The sequence below is a fragment of the Nestor notabilis genome, unplaced genomic scaffold, assembly GCF_000696875.1.
Source record: "Nestor notabilis isolate BGI_N333 unplaced genomic scaffold, ASM69687v1 scaffold27723, whole genome shotgun sequence".
NCBI classification, from domain to species: Eukaryota; Metazoa; Chordata; class Aves; order Psittaciformes; family Psittacidae; genus Nestor; species Nestor notabilis.
The window spans coordinates 70,425-93,781 of record NW_009921958.1 but is presented as its reverse complement, the minus strand read 5'-3'; the positions used below and the strand labels follow the sequence as shown (position 1 = coordinate 93,781).

General features: G+C 39.4%; 1 protein-coding gene across 2 annotated transcripts; it reads left to right on the top strand.

Moving 5' to 3' along the window:
- Positions 1–1,029: 1,029 nt before the first annotated feature.
- Positions 1,030–23,357, top strand: ITIH3 (inter-alpha-trypsin inhibitor heavy chain 3). Of its 2 annotated transcripts, XM_010011381.1 has the most exons (20): positions 1,030–1,119; positions 6,619–6,785; positions 7,799–7,903; positions 8,324–8,486; positions 9,426–9,536; positions 10,031–10,156; positions 10,730–10,846; positions 11,611–11,779; positions 12,097–12,222; positions 12,478–12,659; positions 13,623–13,808; positions 14,770–14,909; positions 15,311–15,465; positions 18,010–18,036; positions 18,968–19,018; positions 19,611–19,724; positions 19,985–20,189; positions 21,341–21,513; positions 23,016–23,127; positions 23,228–23,357. In XM_010011381.1, the coding sequence occupies exons 1-20, from the start codon at positions 1,030–1,032 to the stop codon at positions 23,355–23,357; spliced, it is 2,649 nt and encodes an 882-aa protein (XP_010009683.1). The 2 variants fall into 2 exon arrangements, with proteins under 2 accessions (XP_010009683.1, XP_010009684.1); XM_010011382.1 differs by lacking the exons at positions 1,030–1,119; positions 18,010–18,036 and adding an exon at positions 17,276–17,281 and having other exon boundaries at positions 6,646–6,785.

Below are 23,357 nucleotides of genomic sequence, written 5' to 3'. Positions count from 1 at the left end.
GAGCGAGCCGGGGCGTCCCCGCCTGTTACGACGGGAAAACAGAAGCGTCCGCTCGAAAACAACGTCTGACGAGGGTCCTTGGCGTCAGACCCGTGTGCTGAGCCCCGGGGAAGGGGCCACGGTGACAGCGCTGTGGGCAGCAGAGCCACAACACCCCCGAGTATCGTAACAGGCCCCATGGGGGGGCGGGTGGCCGGGGAGGGCTGGCAGAGGGCATTCCGTCACCTGTGCATAGGGCAGAGGAGTGCTTTGAAAAGCTCTGGGTGGGTTTAAAAAGGAGCTCCTGCACCTATTTCGTGTCCCTCAGGCAGCCGCGCGCCTCAGAAAGCTGACTGCAGGACAAAGAGAACATACCTCAGTTTCTGTAAACTTGAACGTTTTATTGACACTGAGCATTTAACTCCCGCTCCTCAACGCTTGTGTGTCATGCAATGCGGGAAATGAAACCACCTAAAAAGATGACAAGAGAATTAATGCTGTCAAGATAATAAATAGAGAATAGATGTAGCAGCAGCAGGGTGAATGGGTACTGACTGCAAGATGCAAGACCCTGGGAGCATGGACCTGGGTTTAGCCACGAAGATGAATGGGAACACATGTGATAGGAAGTTTCTGAACTACCCAGAACACGTGTCAAATGTCGATTCCTAAACCAGGTAGTTTTGAAGAGGAGCATAAACGGGTTTAAGAGACTGCAAGCTCTGTTAATGGCTGCAACAAATTTGAGCCAGGGACAGCCTTTAAGAAAGTATCAGAAAGATGATGGTTTTTGTTCAGAAAAGAAGTGAGTCTGGAGCAGAGATCAATCGCAGGTGCCTGTACAGAAATGGTGGTTGAATTTCTGTTTGGAGATACTACATAGAAGAGACATTGCTGACATATTCTGTAAATTCTGCTACAGTATTTTGTAACCGTATTCTGCAGATTATGCAAAGTCAATAAATAACTGGGTTATTTATTAACACTCAGTAAATAAAGCATTATATATTTACACATAGCGTTCAGATCGGAACCATACTTTTTTCCAAAATGGAACAGCATCTGTTGCTTTGTATTTTATTATTGATTCCTGCCTTTGCATCATCGGACTTTTTGATAACACGTGTCAGAAACATCAAGGTAAGTAATCAGCCGGGACTCCCGTTCATGGATTAACTTCCTGCCATTTAGCTGCATTTCTCAGAGCGCATACAGTGCTGCCACCAGGAGGTTTGTCTTCTCTGTTACCAGTGCGCACAACATCAGACTAGTTTACCTCTAATCAGCCTCAATTTTCTATCAGCTCTGAAGCTCTCCTGTATCTCTTTTTAAGAGCACTGCTTTCCTCTATTTTCCCTGTCATCACCACGTAATGGTAAAATGTTGTAGTGGTCTTATATTTAAATGTGTAAATAATCAGCGCTGCCAGGGCACTGACTTTAGCAATTGTGAAGCAATGTAGACTATCAGTGAAAAGATGCCTCCAAGAAGCAGAAAGAGATGTAACACCCGGATAAATATCTCCACTTATCAAAATTACATGGTAGGTTTTTTCTCAAGAGATGTGCGTGATACATGCAATGTATCTCTGTCCCTCAAAGGGGCTGTTCCAGTCAGAACTGGATCTCTGAGTAAGCGAGTGCTTCCTGTTGTTCCGCCTAATTTTCTTAGTTTAGGTTGCTGGCCAGTACTCTTCACCTCAATAATTTCTTTTCCTTTCTTTCAGTAGTTATATACTATGAAAAGTTGCAGAGGGCAAACCTCTTTAGGGAGCATTGTAGGTTAGTGGGTAGAACAGGACAAAGCAATTTACAGTCAATTTCTGTTGATTAGGTTATAGTCTTTGCCAAGACTTTGTCTTTGAAAAGGAGGATAATAATGTATCTAACTTTTAAAAATCAGCTTGAGATTTATTGCAGCAAATGGAAGATACATGGATTCTTATTTAACCGTTACATAGCCCTGATACAATGCAGCTTTTTCCTCCTGGTTACCATTCTACCTGTTGTTCTCTGTATGTCTTGCAATGCTAAAACCTTTCTAAATGGAAAATGGCTAAAGCTGTGGGCATTGCTCTATCTGTACATGCAGAACCCTACAGAAATGTCAGTCGCATCTCCGAGTTTTGTTATATCTTTTTGCAAATGTAATTTGATTGAAATGGAGGAGACTGCTATGTCCTGTGAAGGTCTCAGCCCCATCCCTGCCTTAGCTTCATTGAGCAGTAATATGCCAGTGAGAAGTGATGAAGCATGGCTTAAAGTCTGTCTGGATGATGACCTTCAAGCTTTCGAAGCTGCTTTCAAATCCATAGTCAGGTAAACACAATTGGCAGACCCAGTTCTGCTAAGAATTGAACAGAAACCCAAATCAAAGATCCCTACATGCACCTGCGCATCTTGTTCCTATGCATGCAGCTACTAAGGGTGGGAAAGCTTTTTCTAGATTCAAAACTACCAGTAGAACTACATATTCAAAGCATTCAAAGCACAGGTAGTGATGATACAGCCTTTTACAACCCTCTCATTTTGGCAGCAGTGAAAACCACATAGTGTAGTTTTCATAGCTTAGCTGCATTGTTGTCTCTTCTCTGTGATATCCAATTAGTGTCACTCGGGATGATGAAATCTTTAATGGTGCTGTAGATTTGGATATAATTTTAACACCTTATGCTTCCTATGTAGTACTGAGGGATATAACACAAATACCTCATTTAGTCTTGTGAACTCCCAGAAGTCGCTTCAAGTTAACTGTAGAGTATTTGCTGAATCGTTTAGTCATGCTGTGTTTTAGTTTCCCAAGCTGTAAAATCAGGGCTTCTTTCAGCAAGTACTGTTTTAGGAGCCATCTTTTGCCTCCCTGTTTTCTTGGGAGTTCAAATTTCTCTTTTTCTCTGCTCTTCCTCTCTAATTTGTATAGATGACCAGCAGGTCAAAGGAGGTGATCTTGCCCCTCTTCTCTGTTCTTGTGAGGCCTCACTTGGAGTATTGTGTCCAGTTCTGGTGTCCTCAACATAAAAAGGACATGGAGCTGCTGGAGCAAGTCCAGAGGAGGCCACGAGGATGATAAGAGGACTGGAGCAGCTCCCGTATGAAGACAGGCTGAGAAAGTTGGGGCTGTTCAGCCTGGAGAAGAGAAGGCTGCGTGGAGACCTCATAGCAGCCTTCCAATATCTGAAGGGGGCCTACAAGGGTGCTGGGGAGGGACTCTTCGTTAGGGACTCTAGTGGTAGGACAAGGGGTAATGGCTTTAAACTTAAACAGGGGAAGTTCAGGTTAGATACAAGGAAGAAGTTCTTCACAGTGAGGGTGATGAGGCACTGGAATGGGTTGCCCAAGGAAGTTGTGAATGCTCCAACCCTGGCGGTGTTCAAGGCCAGGCTGGACAGAGCCTTGGGCGACATAGTTTAGTGTGTGGTGTCCCTGCTCATGGCAGGGGGGTTGGAACTAGATGATCTTAAGGGCCTTTCCAACCCTAACTGTTCTATGATTTTTTGCACCTATATTCTTTGCTGTTTTGCTGACAGCAAAACAAAAGCAGAACAATTAAACAAAATCTTAAACAAAAGCAGAAATTGTTACTGTTATACAACTGAAAACAAGAAAAGTCTAATAGTGCAACTGGCAAATATGTGAAACCACTATAGAAACATTTATCAAGTAACTGTAATTACACAAAGTACAGCATATTAAAATGTTGTTTCGGTCTAGAATTGTGTAACATTTTTAAATTGGACACTATAACTTTCTGTCCACGTGGCTTAAAAATGACCATGATGCTAGTGAGGTCTCTAGCTACATCCAAGTGAATCATTAAGAAGGGAAAAGTCACCTAACCCACTCCTCCGTGCAGATCAGGGTCAACTAGAGCAATGAGAATGGCAGAGTAGCCCCCAAAATATCTACAGAATCAGAACAGAACTCCTTCAAAACCACTATAGAACCCAGAATTCTGATAAAGAAAATGCACAACAGCAATTCTGTAAATTTAATTAAATGCAAGTAAAATGTCTTTTAATTTAGGAGGTAGTCATCAGAATTGCAGAATTTGTAACTAAAGAACACTTTTTTGTAGGTTTTTGTATTCTTAAACTGCTTGATAATTCCACTTTAATGAAAAGTTTGTACCAAACAGACTGACATCTCAGTTGCTTCCGGCTTTTCATTTCCCAGGGTCCGTACCTCAGTTCATGTTTTGTAAGGGGAAATGATAAGCCACAATAACAGTATAGATACAGAAAAGATGATTTCCATTTTGGAAAGGATGGATTTGAATTGATGCATACTCCACACAGGCATTAAAAAAGCCCACATAGGTTTGTGAAACATGAGGGACATACACAAAGAAATCACCTGTGTGGCAATAACAGTTTGAAAGATGAACCTAGAGAAACATACACATATGTTCTGGCCAGTCTTACAGAAGTTGAGAAGCCTCCTCCCCAAAACCTTGCCCTACAGTAGATGGAAAAAATGCCAAAATAAACAGAAAATAACCCTCTCTCCTTCAGCTTCCAACCTGTAAAATTCCTAAGTGAAAGATACCAAAAGCCTTAAATGTACCTGACGTGTGTAACCTGACTTGATACTATGCTATGTCTTTACCCTGTTTGGTGGAGCAGGTAAACATGCTTTTACAAAATGTTACCCTTGAGGTGCTCAGAGCCAAAAGAGATAAGGTTTGTGCAACTGAGCTTATGGGAATCGAGTTACACAAGCCATTACTGTAACATGATGCACTATGTTTGAAGTCTGTTTGCTCTTTTAGAAGAGCACACTACATTTTTGTAGAGCTTCTGATATTTGCACCTACTCTGGGCGAAAATATGCCAAAAAAAAAGTTCTAGCAGCTTTTTACTTTTCCTCCATGCAGCCTTTCACAGTGACTGCCTCTCACTAAGCCTGCTGGATTACCATTTTACCTGTTCATGTTAGAATGAGAGGTTGGTTTTATTTGATGTCACCCCACAGACAACCTATACTTAAGGAAGCCACATTAAGCAGATACCAGCGTGATCTTTAGTCTCAATGACATTTACTCATGGCACTGAGCATTCAATCCTTTTCATCTCACTCTCCCCTCATCTCGCAGGCTGTCCATTATTGGTTTTTAGCTGAAAGAAAACAACTTCTTGTGTCACTTGAGCAAAATACAGAATCAGCAACATTTAAAGTTTAATTTATCTTTCAGACCCACAGTGCTTAAGGTGCACTAACATCAAATGGAAACTAAAAGATCCACCAGAAGTAGGAATGTTAAAAGCAAAGTAATTATACCTGCCTCAGCTGCCTTCCTCTTCCCTCAAATTTACTTCAGTTTACTAATGAGGACCTTTCTCAAGCCTTCCTTCTCCAGGACTTCTTTAAGTTGGAAGGAGAAGATAACTACACAGGTGCTAAGTGATTTATTTCTAAAAGCAGCTTTCCTACCTTAGTAATATTTCCCGTTTTTCTCTTTACAGAAACGAAATGCTGATAACGACTTGGTGAGTAAAGCTTGGTTTTGTCCGGGCTACTGGGAAAGATTTATAGTGAGAAAAATGTTTCTACTGTATTCACAGCATGTTTTCTGTGAGTCCAGTCAGAGCAAGTGAGTGTTTCTGAGTGTGTATGATGAGGGGAATAGCCCGGAGTTGCTTGGTTTAGGCAGTAGGACTGACTAGAAGGATCCTTTCCAAGCTCAGATGGAAACTCCTGGACAATGAAAGAGAACGAACAAAAGATTTTAACCTTATTGTACTTGAATAAATAGCAAAGTTGTTTGAAGTCACCTCTCTATATCTAACAGACATCCATTCTATGTTGGGTGTATTTTTACTTTTCTGTTGTAGTTGTTCCTAAGGAAAGCAAGAGACCTCATCTCTGAGGCTGATTCCACTTGGCACCTGGACTCCCCTTCAGCAATGCTTAGATGCTTTGATTGCGTAGGGACCTTTTCTTAATCAGCTGGGCCGAGATCAGGACCACCGTAAAAACTGTGAAGTTCTTGCTAATGCTGGTTTTGCTGCAAGAATCAGACATTGCTGTTGTGCAGCTGCCTGAAGAATCACGTCTGTTGTTATCTATGCTTTCACATAGTCTCCAGCAATCACAGTCCTGAGCAATCAAAGAAAATAAGTATTGCCCCACCTGTTTGCTTGTTTAAAGAAGAATGAGCCCCAGTTGTGAGGAAGTTGAGAATAACATAAGAAGCCATCTGGAATAATTTAGATCTATTTTTAAGCAAGATGACTGCTTATATCCCTGCTCAAAGAGTCATCCACTCAGCTGAGAATTAGACACTAACAAAGTGAGGCAGCAGTAGGAAGTTGTGTTCTTTGACTAACCATAAACAAAAGTGATAGTCTCAGTAGAGAAAAACCCCACAGTTCTTATAATGGCAGAATGTTTGCTGTGGTGGTAGCATTTTGTTACAGATGCTGTAGCTATAACTTGTGGACTAGCACCATGATGGCAATGTGATAGATATCCAAGAAAAAACACAGCTGTGCTCCAGTTCTTATGATTAGGCGTTTCCTGTTTTGTTTTGGAGTGACAGAATTCCCTACCATGATTTCTTTTTAACTAATGTGTTTATGGCTGATTAACAGAGCCATCAGTGTAACAGCTCTTCTTTTCTTTTGTATTTTTCAATGTCCAGGTTGTTGATGGGATAGAAATCTGTAGCATGAAAATTGATAGTAAAATAACCTCCCGATTTGCTCACAATGTCATCACCAGTCAAGCTGTCAATCGTGGAAACGTGCACAAAGAAGTGTTCTTTGATGTTGAACTCCCTAAGACAGCCTTCATTACCAACTTCAGCATGTGTGTAATCTTCACAGTATTGTTGCAAATGCAACTGGGAGAAACTGAACCCAAATGTTCATTTTTACATTGCCATTTGATAGATTTCTAAATGTCTCCTGGGTAATTTTCTGGTACTATTAACTCAGCTTGCAAGACACTTGGAGAAAGGCAAACATTGGTACCTCTATAGAAAAGATGACTAATTTTCAATTATTTCAATTCATCATCATGGGCCTTAGGGAATGGGGGCTCTTCTCTGGAGATCCATTCACCTTTTCAGAAGTACCACTTACTGTGGTATCATCAAACCAGAAAAGATCTATTACTTCATTTCCCTCATGGTATTAAAGCTTAATTTATCTCTTCATTTAAAAATCATACCTGAATGAAAGGCAGGAAATGGAATTATTCCTTTACATTTGTACCTTTAGTTGCAATAATATGCAATTTTCATGCCATTATGAGGTTTAATTCAGTTTAAACATGTCCATCTCTGCTAATCACACTCTGCCTACTTTATTTTCAGTGAAAAGAAACAGTGGTTTTTAGGGCACAACTGCTCCTAATGCACATTAGAACTTTTATTATAGGATGAGATTAATCCCATATGAGAAACACCTGTTTAATGGTGTAAGAAGTCTGAGGATGAAGTGTTCAGCTGTAGACAGCTACATTTGGACAGATGAGTCTCATCCAGAGTTGGCTTGCCATGAGATGAGACGAGATGGTCAAGCTGCTGAAGTTAGGAGTATGGCAGGTATAAGCAGTGTTACTATCAGCCCTGTTTTGATCTAATTAATTTTCAAAGTAAAAATTGGTTTAGATTCTCTTAAGATACTGAGCTCAGAGCTCTTCATCCCAGCTGAATCCACTGAGAAGACTAGCTTCAGTGTAAGTGCTCAAATCTTGGCAATATAGGATTCCTGAAAGCGCTTTCCAGCAAACCAGTCAATAAACAGAGAATTGCCTGTACTAACTTTTCATGGATTGGTGCAAACCAGTCAGCTAAACTAGGACTTTTTCATCTGCAGGACAATTGATGGTGTCACTTACCCTGGAACTATAAAGGAAAAAGAAGTTGCAAAAAAGCAATATGAGAAGGCTGTTTCAAGGGGAGAGACTGCTGGTCTTGTCAAGTAAGAATGATGTCTTGTGTAGCTTCCACACCACCATCCCCTAGCAAATTGTGAGGTTGGAAATACTTTGTTTTGGCAGATTTCTGAAGTTTGTTTTTTATGTGAACGAAGAACAATCATTAAGTTAGAGTTACTGTAGTGTAAAGTATAAAAAGGAAATATAACTTCTGGCTACAGAGGCAGTATTTGCAATTACAAAAGACTGTTTCTGCAGCTTTGACTGACTTGTATGACCTCTTCCTGGAATTATGCTCACTGGGAAACTGAAATAGATTCTACAGTTTGAGTATGATTTTAGCAATAGATCAAGATTCCTATCTTTGTTTTATCCCTTTTTAAAAATCATACTCCACCAACCCAAACAATAAATGCTGCAAAAGAGGATAAAGAAAAGTCTTTTTCTTACCCACTTGAATACAGAGCTTCAGGAAGAAAAACAGAAAAATTCACTGTCTCAGTCAACATTGAAGCAGCCAGTAAAGTCACTTTTGAACTCGCCTATGAGGAACTGCTGAAACGAAAGTTTGGAAGATATGAGATGTTCATCAAAGTAAAACCAAAGCAGCTTGTCAAAGATTTTGAGGTAAATGGTGAAGTGTATCAAATTGGCCTGTAACTTAAGAGATGATGAAATTCTGTACATCTGTTGAAAGTGGAGTACCATGGTCATTCCCATTGGTTCACAGGTGAGCTAAAGGCCCATATGTTATTCGTATTTCCAATGAATCACAGGGGGAGTCCACACCAGTATGCTTTAGTGCAGGTTTTCATTTGTAAGCCTGACAAATTACTCGGGTACTAAGCCTCCAATAGAAATCATGCACAGAAACCTGAAAAAGCCATTATGATGCCTTGAGGTAAAGTAGAAGACTATCAGCTTTTATAAATGCTTTTACAGCATAAACTATGCCTTTCACACATCACCATGAAACGACATCATCTTAAATTGCAGTGATACAGGTATCACTTTCTAGAATACTGTGGCTTTTGTGTGCCAAAACTTACCTTTGTTCATTCCTATTGCCTTGCTAAAACCTAGCTGTAAGGCAAAGTTTTTCTGCTTTATATGCCCAGAAAATGCTGTATAAAAGTCATTACGAGACTCGGCATCTATAAAAGCTTGTGCAGCAGCATTTAAACACGCTGTGATAGAAGGCATACTGAAATATATTGGGCACAGCTCACACCTAATGGCTGGGTTATGTTTTTGAAGGACTTGAATATTTATTGACATTTTACAAAATTCCAGTATGTAGCTTTCAAACAAGTTGTATTTCTATTAAGGTTTATTTGTTTCTAGCTTTGTTTTTAATTTCTGTGTATAAAAGGGCCTGTTTGGCAGATGGTGTGTCCACACAAGTGTAGATTTGGACTGCCATCCTAAATTATAAAAGTAAATTTCTTTTGATTTTGTGAAAATCCCTCTTTCACATCTGTAGTTGCCTGCTGATCCTCCTGGAAATGGCTATATTGATACGTTGTGAGGTAATCAATGACAATACATTTTCAATTAATATTTCAGATTGAAGTAAATATCTTTGAGCCCCAAGGTATCACTGAGCTGGAAGCAGAAGGAACATTCATCACCAATGAGCTGCAAAATACCATTAAAAAAACTTTTTCAGAGAAAAAGGTAAATGACTACTGCATTCCACAACGTGTTATGGTTACAATTCTGAAATAAGAATGCTGGTGCTACCAATGGAAGTGAGAGGAGATAAAAATAGGGAAAATGCAGTAAAGGCTTGTCTGTGCAAATGAGCTCTCACTCCCAAGCTAGCAAGTTGAAGGCCATCCCCATGCAGTTCAGAAGCCACGTAACTGTTAAGCATGATACTGTACCCAAACCAGTAGGCCCTGTCTCACACCAGTAATTGAAAACCTGGGTACTGACGGGGAAGTAAACAAGTGAAGAAAGCTCTAGAGAGCAGCCTTCATATATCAGATAGCCATCAATAAATATATAAATACATATGGATAGAAACTAATACCTAACCTGATAAATGAGGTTATTCTCATATCCGTGAGTATAAATATACTAGTTCTACAAAAATGCAAACTTCTTTGTGTTCTGCAGGAGCCTTTCAGCTATTAAGGTTCAGATCTAATGACGGCCTTTCTTTTCAGGGGCATATCTCCTTCAAGCCAACTCTTGATCAGCAGCGAACCTGTGCAAATTGCTCACAGTCTGCCTTGGATGGGGATTTTACTGTAAGATATGATGTGAAAAGAACAACTTCGGATAACTTGCAGGTAAATCTGACAGCTTGAAATTTTGAGCTGCTGAACAGCCTAGCCTGCATTGTAAAGCTCAGGGAGCAGCAAGGGCCGGCTGTTGACTAAAGGACAGGGAGCTGAATGTGTTAACACAGCTGGCAGCACAGCTGGCAGCACAGGGGCTTCACCAGCCACGAGCCCACTCCCCACAGTACCTAAGCAAGGCAGACCCAGAGACATTGGTCAAATTAAACTGAGAGTCTAGGTCACCAAGCAAGTTTGTAATGATGAGGCAGCCCAGTGTCAAGGTGGGAAGTCAGTCTGCAGATGGGATCCAAATCAGTGGAGTCCATGGACAGGTATGGTTGTGACACATCTGGAGACAGGCATTCTTACAGGGTAGCTCAGGCAGGGACTAAAGGCCCAGGCTTGCGCTTAAATGAAGCCCCTGGCCCTGTGGACAGAGATGAGACTGGTCAAGGGGGAGCCTTTAAAACCTTTTTAGACCCCTTAGGGGCCAGACACAAAATGAGAGTAATTTCTTCTTATCAGTTTTATCTTTATGATACACAAAAGTGGTTTGGTTTTGGCTTTTCTTTTTTTCCCCAGATTGTAAATGGCTACTTTGTGCACTTCTTTGCACCAACAAATCTTCCAAAGTTGCCCAAGAATGTTATTTTTGTAATAGATATTAGTGGCTCAATGTCTGGAAGAGAAATAGAACAGGTAAGTTATTACATTACTATGCAGTCCCAGTGAAAGAGCCTCTGTTGTGATGGAAGGGACAGGGAGGCTGATAGTGCGTAAGCACTGCTTAAGCTGTGCCAGGTGGTTTTATGCTGTAACCTCTCAAATACACAGAACCTTAAGTACTATTGTGAAGCATTATTGTAGAACAAAATTCTATATATTTAGGCTGTATTTACTTACTTATAAATGTTATTAATTCAATACTGCCAATATCAACATTTCCAGAGAGCTCTGTCATGTGTACTGGACAGTTCCAAAATTAACATGTGCATGAAGTATTATGTGCATTATCCATGTTGCTCATTCTGTGTCCTCCAGGAAGTGGCAGCTCTTTCCATAGGACTCGTCATTCCAATCCAGTGCTCAGAATTTTCAGGTTCTGGTGCATCAAAATATCCTTGCTTGCTTGCATGTGAGCTTCTCCACAACGTAGCTACCCATTTCCCATCGCTTTCTATTTGCTATGCCAGGTTACCTCAGTGTAAGTAACAATCCATGCTGTGAAACCTGATTTTCCTCTCGGCTGCAAAGATTTACCAGATGTAATTGCAACTGGCTGACTTCGCTAGAGTTACTGTGAAACAGACACAGGGACTGGCAAGGGCAGAACAAGCTCAGAATTCTTGCACCACCGTGTAAAAGTTAAAAATACCAAATGCTGAGACATTAATCATGTAAAATCTGTAAGCACATATTTCATTAAACGTTAAACCACACATTTAAATCTCTTTGTCTTATAGACAAGAGAAGCACTTCTAAAAATCTTAGATGACATGAAAGAAGATGACTTCTTCAATTTCATTCTGTTTGGTAGTGAAGTACACACCTGGAAAGAAAAGTTAATCAAGGCGACTCCTGAGAATTTGGATGAAGCAAGGAAGTTTGTTCGGGGCATTGACACTAGAGGCAGTAAGCACTTCACTGAACTTGCCAATAGGTCTTTGTGTAAATTAATTTATCAGTTCAGTCTGTGAACATGATGCTAAAGATCTGCTTATTTTTATTACTGATGAGACGCTCCTAAAGTTGAAATGTACTCAGAATATAACATCTATTTTTCCTTATATTTCAAAAATCCAGGTACTTTTCCATCTAAACATCCCCCCACTTGCAAACCCAAATCTTTAATTTTCATACTGCAATGAGATCTCATAAGATTCCAGTGAAAAATGGGCCTTTGTTTTGATTGTCTATGCTGAAACCAAATTTCTATGTCTGTCTTGCAGTGACAAATTTACATGGTGGTATAATGAGGGGAATTGATATGCTGAATGCTGCTCATGAAGGAAACATAGTGCCCAAGAGAAGCGCTTCTATCGTTATCATGTTAACAGACGGCCAGCCAAACGTAGGTAAGTTTGTGTTGGATGGAATAATAAAGAGAGTGAATTAGCTAACAAAAAAAAAAAAAAGCTTAGTTAAAATTTGCCTCCATCTTTGATTTCTGTGTGTTTTAATGATTTAAATGCTACTGTACCAGCACCATACTACTAAAACAAGTTTTTGACAATGGCTGCGAAGGAGTCCAAACACAACAGCCACATTTCATTTTATGATCTTTTTATCTATTTAAGAAGAAAACTCCAACATTTTCTGGTTTGATGCAGGCATATCAGATACTCAGGAAATTCAGGCACATGTGAAAAAAGCCATTGAAGGAAAATATCCCTTATACAATCTTGGGTTTGGCTATGGCGTTGACTACAACTTCTTGGAGAAGATGGCACTGGAGAATAAAGGATTGGCCCGTCGCATTTATCCTGACTCTGATGCAGCTTTACAGCTTCAGGTACAGTAATCACCACTTACATTAGATGAGCGATCCATTAATTCAGGTAACTATACAGACATTCTTATTTTGAAGTAATCCAAATCCCAAAATGTAATCTCATACCGAGATTCTCAAGAGTCTGCTGTAATCAGAATATTAGCTGCATTTAATGTTCCCCTTCCCTTATATAAGCAGACGGTGGAAGGGGGATACCCTGGGCTACAGAAGGGGGTTTAAAACTTGGCATAGGGTGACACAAGTCATGGTTCTGAAGGACACTTTGGTATGCAGCAAAATTGCTGCAGTCATTTTCTCTCCTGTACCTCATAGATCATGTAGTTAATGTCATGTCAAGGGAAGAGATGGATGACAAAGCATAAGGACTCTAGATGCCCTGTTTTTAGGAACTTTCTGAGAGCAGGTATATCTTACCATACTTCTGAAGCATTTTAGTCATATAAGGCATAAGAAGAGGTATAGGCAGTACAGAGGTGACCTTTTTTATTTCCCACATTCCAATAGCAGCCATTTGAAAACTTCACCAAGGAATTTAGATACTGGATTTCATTGCAAGCTCTACCAGAATCAAATACCTATAGTCTCCTTTGGCTTGTGTCATCATTTCAGACTCTGCAGAGAATAGATCTAGAAACTTATTTCTATCAAACAGGGGGAAGCCTGGGATCCCTCTTGATTAACACTGATGGAACTCATCATCCACAGCATGTTGTTCTCAGGTTTTTTTTCCTCTCTTTTAGTGCCACTAAAGAGCTGGTATGAGCTTTCTGATCTCCACTTTTTGTAGATTTTTAGGCCTTCTACTCTGAGATTTAACTGAACTTTTAAATATTTCTTCTAAGCTACACTTTCAGTTTTCATTGCTGGGTGGGAGGGTGTTTCTGGGTACAGATCTACCTACGAGTTACAGAAACAATGATAGTTAAATGGTTTCCTTTTTTTTTTTTTTTTCCCATCCTGTAGGGGTTTTATGACGAGGTGTCAAATCCTATGCTTATTAATGTGGAGTTAAACTACCCAGAAAATGAAATATCAGACCTAACTAGAACCAATTTTAAGCATTTCTACGATGGATCTGAGATTGTGGTGGCTGGACGCTTTATAGACGACAACCAAAACCATTTGACTGTCGATGTGAGAGGTGAAGGTGTAAGTGTGGATTTCTTTGACTTACATAAGGTGCACAAAATGTCTGAAAGTTCAAAGCTGGCAATACTTAAAATATTTACTGGTATTTCTTTACCTCAGTGACAGGTGTTACTGCACATGTGAGAAACTAAATGCGGCAAAGTCATTGCTTTTAACACTGCAAATTACTTGCCTAACTCAGTCCGGTATGATAGGGCCAGTCTTGAACAAATTTTGAGCAGTGACTGGATTATATTTGCTAACAGAGATATCTATCTCTTCTTTCTTTTTTTTTTTTTTCAGTTTAATCTCTAAATACCCTACCTGGCTCTTTCAGGAGCCAGATGTTCAGTGTCACAGACATTAGTCTTCACTGGGAGAAGAAAACTGATGGATAAGACAGCTGAATATTTGAAATACCTTCCTCTTAAAATAGGCAAAATCTACTACTAATACAAACCAAGTGATCTAAATGCTTCTCTAGATCTGGATTCTGTAGAAGTATTTGCCCCTGATATTCAAGAAACACAACACAAATGTATTACAGATCATGTTATCTTAAATACTGTGAACTGCACATGTGCCCTGTGCACTGTCATGTAGTAAATATATTTTATGAAATTAGATATATTTCAAATGCAAATAATGTATTATTAGTCAGGTAGCCAGCACATCTGCTTTAACAGGTTCCTGTGGGAAATCAGCACCATAAGAAAAGTTCTTTAAACCCCGAGTAGCCAAATTCTAATGAACACAACTGCCATGTGAATTTGGAAACTGCATTATGGCCTACAGCGTACACTACTAACCTTCACAGAAGCAATGGAACAAAGATCCTGATACAACACTAAAAATTTCCTGGGAAAGTGGGACCAGACTGTTTTTCAATTTAATAACATTTTCAGATGCGAAGGTCTTGATTTTGGTAGGTCCTGGATATCTGGCTACTTACGATACAGAAAAGTTTCCTTATTCCTAACAGGCTAATGACGCCCTGTCATATACTACACAACAAGATGCTGAGCAAACAGCTAAAGCTTTGCAAGAACAAGAATACATATTTGGAGAGTACATTGAAAGGCTCTGGGCTTATCTCACCATTGAACAGCTCCTAGAAAAACGGTAATTATATCTAGAATAACATCTTAGCTATGAACCCTTTAAGCCATCTGACTGGTGCAGCTTCTAGGGTGTGAAGCTGAAATTCACTTCAAACTGAGGTACCAATGGGAAACCATAAAAAGCAGTAAGAAAAATCTCCCAATCTATTCTCCTCCCCAACCTCAGTATTCCTGTTTCAGGTTGCAAATTACACAATTTAATATTACTGCAAATATAAAGCACAGTTTTGCCTTTTTCTTGGCTACCCAGTGGAATCAGAAGTGCTGTTAGACTGTAACAAATACTCCTTTTTGCTAAGTTAGCTGCAGAGAAACAACTTCAGTTTAAAGAAAAATGTTTCATCCAGAGTTCAGTGAGTAATTTAGCCATCACTGATGCCAGGAGTCTCTACTTGTATTCAGTATTGCAGCTACAGGAGAAGAAAAGGAGAATCTTACAGCTGAAGCCCTGGATCTCTCACTAAAATACAAGTTTGTAACACCACTGACATCCATGGTGGTAACAAAGCCAGAAGAATATGACAATAAAGATGGGATTGCTGATAAACCCATTGAAGGTATAGACATTTTCACAATTTTACTTTATTTGAGCATCCATGTTCCCCTAAGAAACACTTTCGTATGGGCGCAGTTTTAAACATGTATCTGAAAAATCTATTTTCTAAGCCTTGCACTTGTAAGGTTTATGCAAAATAACTTTTCATTGTAAAGCTCATTTCCATCAAGCCATCCTTCATTACTGAATTGTACAGGCAAATTACTAGAAATTCAAAATACGTGTAACTTTAAGCTAAATATATAAAGTATTTTGAATCAAAAACCAAAAAGCAAGAAGCAGTTCTAATCTAATAATCAGTTATATTCAGTTTAGTTCATATCACTTTCTCCTTTATTTTTCTACATACTTCAGTTTAGGCATAGATGTAGTAACATCTTTCTACATGAAATCTGCATAGATCTTCCTTGTGCAGGATCTATCAGGTTGTAAAAAGGAGGAGATTATACCTGTAAAACACAGTATTCATATAGCAGAAAGAGAAGCAATTATACTGAAAATGCACAAGTTGTTCTCAGCTCCTCTGATCCTTTGGCTCATTATGAACTCCTTGCTCAGCAACACTGTGCTTTCAACCAGTTCAGCTGCTTTGTTTAGCCTCTGTGAAATGAAGTAACTCTGTTCGTCTTTAGCAAAGTCAGGCCAATGCTATCTGCTCAGTGCACCCCCAGGCCACCTCACCCTCATCTGTATGTGTTGCTCAGGCCATCCTCTTCTCTCCCTCACTCAACAGGTCTGACAAACTTCTTGTGAGGCTTTTCAATCTCTTCTATTAGCAGCCATTAATTTTTCCACAAACTTTTGCTTAGTGCCCCTTAAAAGTTCCTGCCAGGCTCTGCGTGGGCTCTCTGCTGGCTTCTAGATGAAGAAATGCCTCATCTCCTGAACTTGACAGGGTAACTTAAGGCATTTGAGCATAACAGAGATGCTTACTGGAGGGTAGTGGAATTTTCTTTCTACTGGAGTAAGTTCTGAAACCAATTAGTTGCTAAGTGCCCTTCAATTCTGAGTAATTCTTCAGGCATTCTGCTGAGAAAACTTGCTTTTTTTTATTTTTTGTAACTATCATAACAGGATCCTGACATAAAAATACTTCATGTTTAATTTAACATTCAAGCCACTATACAGCATAACAGCTTTAAGTTTACTGGATTCCATAAAATGAAAAACCTTACCCAAATATCTGACAGAAGTGGCATCCACTCAGAGGTATCTTCAGCTCTTTCCTTCCCCTTCCCAGGTACTTGTAGTACAAAGGCCTCTTTCCAAGTAAATCCTCTTTGTAAATAGAAAATGTAGAGTAGTAATAGGAGAAAATGCTCAAAACACTGCTGCTGTATAAGAAAAGAAAGTAAGTTTTACGCGCCCTAGAGTCTAGATTCACAAACAGGACTATTGAATCATCCAGTCAGAACTAATAAATGAAGCAAATGTCTTGAAACCCACAAAAGAGTAAACCCAATAGGTACATTCTGCAATGTAAAAATGGCATAACAATAAACCAATTACTAATTGTGCTCATTGTATGCATAATCAATTGCAGTTCTACTGCCCCACATAACAGCTTTTTACTTTCAGCATGTTTCTGTTTGACCTACACGTGTTGTGTTCTATCACTGGGGAGAAGTGGAATTGTGAAATACTGAATATATGGGTTGAATTGTCCATCACCTGCTTTGTTTCGTTATTTGGTTTGGGGGGCTTTTGTCTGTTTGAGGTTGTTTTTCTCAGAATCCTTCCTGTTTAATTACACAACTGAAACAAAATTCCTTTTTTTCTTCCTTTCACTGCTCCCCTGCCCATGGGAACAGCTGAAGGTATGTACATTTCTTATTACATTTACTTATTATTTTTAACTGTTAGAGATGGATTTCCTGCATCACTTACCTCATCTAGGACACAATAGTTTAATAAGATTCTTGGTGAATAAATCAGGAGTGTGTTATAAATAGATAAAAACTTTTCAGCTGAACAAAATTGTAAATACAGTTTTCAGCATTGTTCCTCCTATCTCAGATCATTTCAGCATCTCATCACCACAAAATTCAGGCCCAGTACAGATAAACTTTCTAGGGCAGATCCCTGTGTGTAGCAGTCTCTCATACAGAGATGTCTTCATTGATGCTGTGATTGCTGCTACTTCTGCACAAAGCCCTGTCTTCAGACACATCCCCACAGCTTCAGCTGTAAAAAGAGAAGACTAGAAAAATGTGGAAGCAGGTGGGTAAATCTTACTGATTTCCCAGTTGTGCACTTTAGAACAAGACGGCACAGAGGAATCAAAGAGCTGGTTATCCCAGCAAATTCCAGGCCTTTGGAGAAGTAACATTTTTGCTGAAGATCAGAGGGTGCTTTCTGCCAGTTCATGACATTGGCTTTGTTGCAGTACTACACAGACTGGTTTGACTAAGTTTTTCTTTTTTAAATATTTAGAATTTTATCCATAAATACAAGATTTTGGAGTTGGTTTTGGTGGAAAGAAGGAAGTGGGAGATTTTTTTTTATTCTTTCTAGCCTCTAAAATAACGTTTTGTTTCGTTCACAGCACAGGCTGCCACAGCTTCTAAACTGGGTAAGTCATTAGTTTAAGTTTCTGAATTAAGCAGCGTCTGTCAAAGGAAATTGATTCAACCAACTGAAATTACTGGAGAGATAGAAATTGCCTTTTCTGGGTTTACAACTGTGTTTTGACAAATACTACCAAATTCTGCTCCTGCTACAATGTTGCTCACTGCTAAAAACACATTTACAGGTTGAACAATACCAGATTAAACAGTTTCAACTAAGTAGCTTTTAAGGAGTAAATACCAGTTCATCAAACCACCATTTTTTCCTGAAAGCTGTTTCCCCAAAAGCAGAGGATGGACTTGAATTTGCATCTCCTCTGGAATTATATAAAGCAAAGGACTATAATATCACCATCTCTGGCTAAATTAATATGTTCAGTTACTTATACAGAAAGAACTTACATGAGAGAGAGAGAGAAAGGAACAGACCCTTCAGATTGCTGGCTGTGCAATCCTGGAAATGAGAGAATTACATTTAAGTTTTTGCTCTGGCAGTTAGTCTCTGTCTCTCTCAATCTCTCCTTTTAGTTTTGCGAAGTCTTCATTGAAAAGACTTAAACTCATTCTGGAAAAAAAACCAAATGTCAAAGCCTCGTAAGTATTCAAAGGGTGATGTTGCATTTCCTTGCTGATACACAGCTTAGTCCTGAAGTCTGAGACATTTGTGTTCTACAGATACATTACTTGTGTCTTGTGGAAACCCTCAAAGCAATTTAGGCTACAAGTGAAATCTATCTCTGAAGCTTTGCTTAATTCAAAAGGGACACAAACTGTCACTCCATGGATTATATGCTCTAAAACCTAGGATGGAATTAGCAATTTACCTTGCATGTTAACTTCCTGACATCTTACATGTACTGTGCAGATAGTGTGTAAATATTCATTTTGCTGTGAGTTTTTTAACCTTTTTTGCTTTTCTCTTCACTCTCTCTACAGTTCCACAAGTATCTTACCTGTATGGTTCACAACCCACATGGTATACTAGTGGTGAGTAGCATCTGCTTAGAAGGAGAACAGAGAGGGTATTTAATTGCACAAGTCTTACCTTTTAGATAATTCCCTTCCACAAAAGCAGCCATTTTTCATTTCAAAGGGGTTGGTATTTTAATTTGTTTTAAACATCTCTAAATATGTTTTAAAGATCAAGTCACTGAGATTATACATGGGCGTTTTCTTAGTCCTCCTTCCCATTGCTGCACTTAGTGTTGGTAACTGCCTCTATATGAGCTTCCAGCCCTCAGTAATACTTTCATGGCTTTCAGAGATAAGCACTTCAAGGTGGCCATCCTGAACCTACAATCCATGTGCCAAATTTTGCAGTGATTGAGAGACATGGGATATATGTCATGTACCTGGGAAAGATGAGGGGAAAAAGGATGTAGTTCACTTTGGGGAGATGGTAGCAACTTCCTTGGGACCCCACTGCTCCTTTGGAGGATGGACTGGACTGAGCTGGGCATCCAGCTTGTGCAGGGACTAGTTCTCAGCATCAGCAGTTCCAGCACCACAACCTTAAATGTTCATGTGGAACTTTGAGCCTTTGTATCACTGTACAAATACCAGTGATTTGCCTCTGCAGTTGATGGAGATCCACACTTCATTATATCAGTGCCAGAAAAAGAAGATGCCATTTGTTTCAATATCAATGAAAACCCAGGAGCTGTGTTAAATTTAATAACTGACCCAGTTACAGGTGAGTTTTAATTTATTTTAAATTCTTTGTGCTCTAGGAAATATTACTTTTCTCGATAAAATATTGTTGTCTGTGGAAAGCCACAGAACAGTCCCCAGAGCTTGATTCTACTTTGGCACAAACATGCCCAAGTAATTCTGATCTGGTTTTCACCTTATGTTTGTTTTCTTGAGTTGTTAAATTTTCATGACACTCACTCCTTGACATCAGTTGATCAGGCCCAATCTACATAGAACACTGATGGTTTTTTTTTATACTAGGCATCACAGTCAATGGAGAACTCATTGGTGATAAGAGAGCAAACAGTGATGCAAAGATCCAAAACACATATTTTGGAAGACTTGGCATTGCAAATAAGCACCTGGATTTAAAGCTGATAGTAACTCCTGAGAAGATCACAATTCAGAACGGCAATGAAAAAACAGGGTTCACCTGGCTTGACTCAGTCACCTTGCAACAAGAAGGGTAAGTCTTCAAGAAGGACTATCAGGCTCCTCTGTTAGTGTGTACAGGTTTTTTAGTGTTGATCAATAATAGACTTTTAAGATTTGTTGTCTGAATACACAAAAGAAACTCAATCAAGTCCTGCTGTATTCTGCGTTCTACTTTGTTGTGTAACTGCTGAATGATTATTCATCAATTTCTCTGTTTGGAATAAGTGAAAATTCCCCCTGACGTTCTATCGTTACAACTAAGGTAAAACTGCTTAATGCAACAGTGTCTTGCAAACATTTAAAGAGTAATTTTAGACATAGTGTGTGGTCTTTTAAACAAACCCAGAATAATGTGCTGTAAACAATCTCCATTTTAAGAAATGGAAAATGTGATATTCATAGAATAGGTACATTTTTCCCTGTCAGCAGGTATATTTTTAATGAGATTTATCTATTATTTGTCCCTGTGCCAAACAAAGTTTAGAAAAGGAATGGGCAGCATCTCCTCCTCCTCCTCCTCCTTATTTACGTTTTCATTGTGTACCTGGAACAAAACTACTATCTTTTCGAAGCATGGCACTGCAGCAGAAGGAGCACTGGAGCAGAACTGCTATTCGTACAGCAGGCTTATTTTTTATTACAATTGCCACATGGATGCTGTCACTTACACAATCAGAAGCAAATCTTCTGTGTCCCAGCACCAACCTAGACAGTTCAGCGGTTGTCTTTTCTGAAAACAAAAGGAAAACATGTCAGGTAGCGTCCAGGCAAGGAAATGATGGTTTTATCACATTATGAGGGGGTTGGACTAGATGATTTTTGAAGGTCCCTTCCAACAAAAACTTCTGTGATTCTGTCAATATCATTTTGATTTACAGCATGAGGTGCCATTATTACAAACCTATCTGTGATTAATTGTGCTGTTATAAGACAAGTTCTAGTAGAAACATCTTGTTGAAAAGTTTAAGGCTAGCCAGCCTTTTACAGTGTTCTTCAGTAAGAGTTTTGGGCTGTCTGTGAACACACGGAGATTCACATGGACCAAAGTAGGCAGCAAAACCTCTCTTTTAACAAACACCAAGCAATTGATAAAGCCATGTTTGTTTGTAGGAATGTCTCTTCTCATTGCTGTTAACTCGGGGAAGCACAATGCCCTAAGTCAAGTTTTCCTTTTTTCCTCAGTTTAACTTTGATAATTAACAGAAAAAAAACCCTGGTGCTCACAATGGGCAGCGGCGCCTCATTTGTTATTGTTTTGCACCAAGTGTGGAAGAAACATCCTCTCCACCAAGACTTCCTAGGACTGTATACATTGGAAAGTGACAAACTGTCTGAACAGACCCATGGATTATTAGGTACGGCTTCATTTAGTGTTTTCATGCTTGTCTTTCCTTATGAGGCTATGTAATTTGTAGACAGTGTCTTGGAGTTAGTCTTTCTGAATGGAGATAGCAGAGGAAACATGGCACTGATTGGCCACATTAAGATTTCTGACAAAACATTCTGAGCTCAGATGTTATTCATTATCTTTTCACAAACTCTGCTGCTGCTGCTGCAGTCACGAGCACCCACTGTCCTCACTGGAGTTTTTGAACCTCCTTAAGCCACCTACAGATTTCCTGGGTGGTTTGAGCTCTTCTTTCTCCTAAGCACAAGCACTCTGAGAAAAATGCTTACTGAGATTTGCCAAACCTCAGTTAGTGCATCCTTGTCAGAAACAAAGTTATTACCTTATCTTGATTTACTATATATTAATGTCACAGAATGTCTTGCATTGGCTAAGGTTTTCCTCATGTCAGATAACATTCTTAATACTAGTAGAAGGCAAAATTGATAATACAGGGATCAAAATTTTGACCCCAATGAATCCTGCTTTTTGCCAGTGTAATGAGTTTGGTGGTGTGCATTCTCTGCTGGAAAATACACAGGTAGCAGCCATTTTCCATTGCCTCCCAATTTTCACTTACAAAATGAGGTAAGGGCAGCAAGCATTCATTTTGGGTCAATAAGTCTGCTTATTGTGGAAAATTATGAACTGCTGCTCTTCTCAGTCTTGATATGCATTTTGAGGCCCAAGGAGAGTGAGCCAGGGTGTATCAGTGGTAGTACCTTAGATCCATGCTGTAACAAAACAGAAAAGGAGCAGAATAAGGATAGAATGTTATTTATGCTTTCCTGCTCCATGCTCCTCATAAATGATCTCTCCACACAGAAATTACTCTGCTGTGATATGAATTGCGAGTAACAAGAAAATTGTGCAGGGCCCACATGATGTGGGTACACCATGTTATAGACAGTTCAGTGACTTACAGCCCTTACCTCTATTTTCATCATCTTTGACTTTGCCCTGTACTTCACTAAGTAACCTAAAATCTCTGCTCACTGTAGCACTTAAGCACCAGCAACATCCTGCACCAGCCCAGACAGGGCAAAAGTGTGTGAAAGCTCATCCTGGCATGAGTGTGAAAATTCTTTAGCTGTCAGCCTTATTCTAATCACATCCAGGAGTTTCAGAGCTCAACACATGCACTGTTTGATGTAAGAAAGCTAATGACTTGGAGAATATGTAATAAATACAACTGAATAGACAAGACACAAAGTGAGGATATCATGAAGGATATCTAGAAAAGGCTGATTTTACTGTGCACTCAGAAGTTGGAATTTACAGATGATACACAGAGAATTCTGGCATGTGTTCAACCTTACACAAAACTTGGTCTTTACTTATCCATTCAAAACCCTGAAGGGACATGGAAAGCAGCACGGGAATGCAGAAATTCCATTGTGTCTGTTTGGTTTGTTCCTGTTTTATTGTGTGCAACATGCCTGAAATGGTAATTTTGGCTTCTATTTTTAGGACAGTTTTTCCACCCCATTGACTTCACCATACTTGAAATTCATCCCGGGTCTGATCCCAAGAAACCAGATGCCACAATGATTGTTAAAAACAATGAACTGACAGTAACAAGGTAAACAATAATTAAGTCCTTAGCAAAGACTTAGGAAAGATTACCTTGTCAAAGTGCTGTTTCTGCTTCCATACTCCCATGACGGTGTTTCTCCTTTCAGGGGCTGGCAGAGGGATTATAGAATCGATCCGAAGCGCGGCGTCGATATCCCATGCTGGTTTGTTCATAACAACGGAGATGGGCTGATAGATGGTGTTCATACAGACTATATTGTTTCCAGTCTGTTTTAA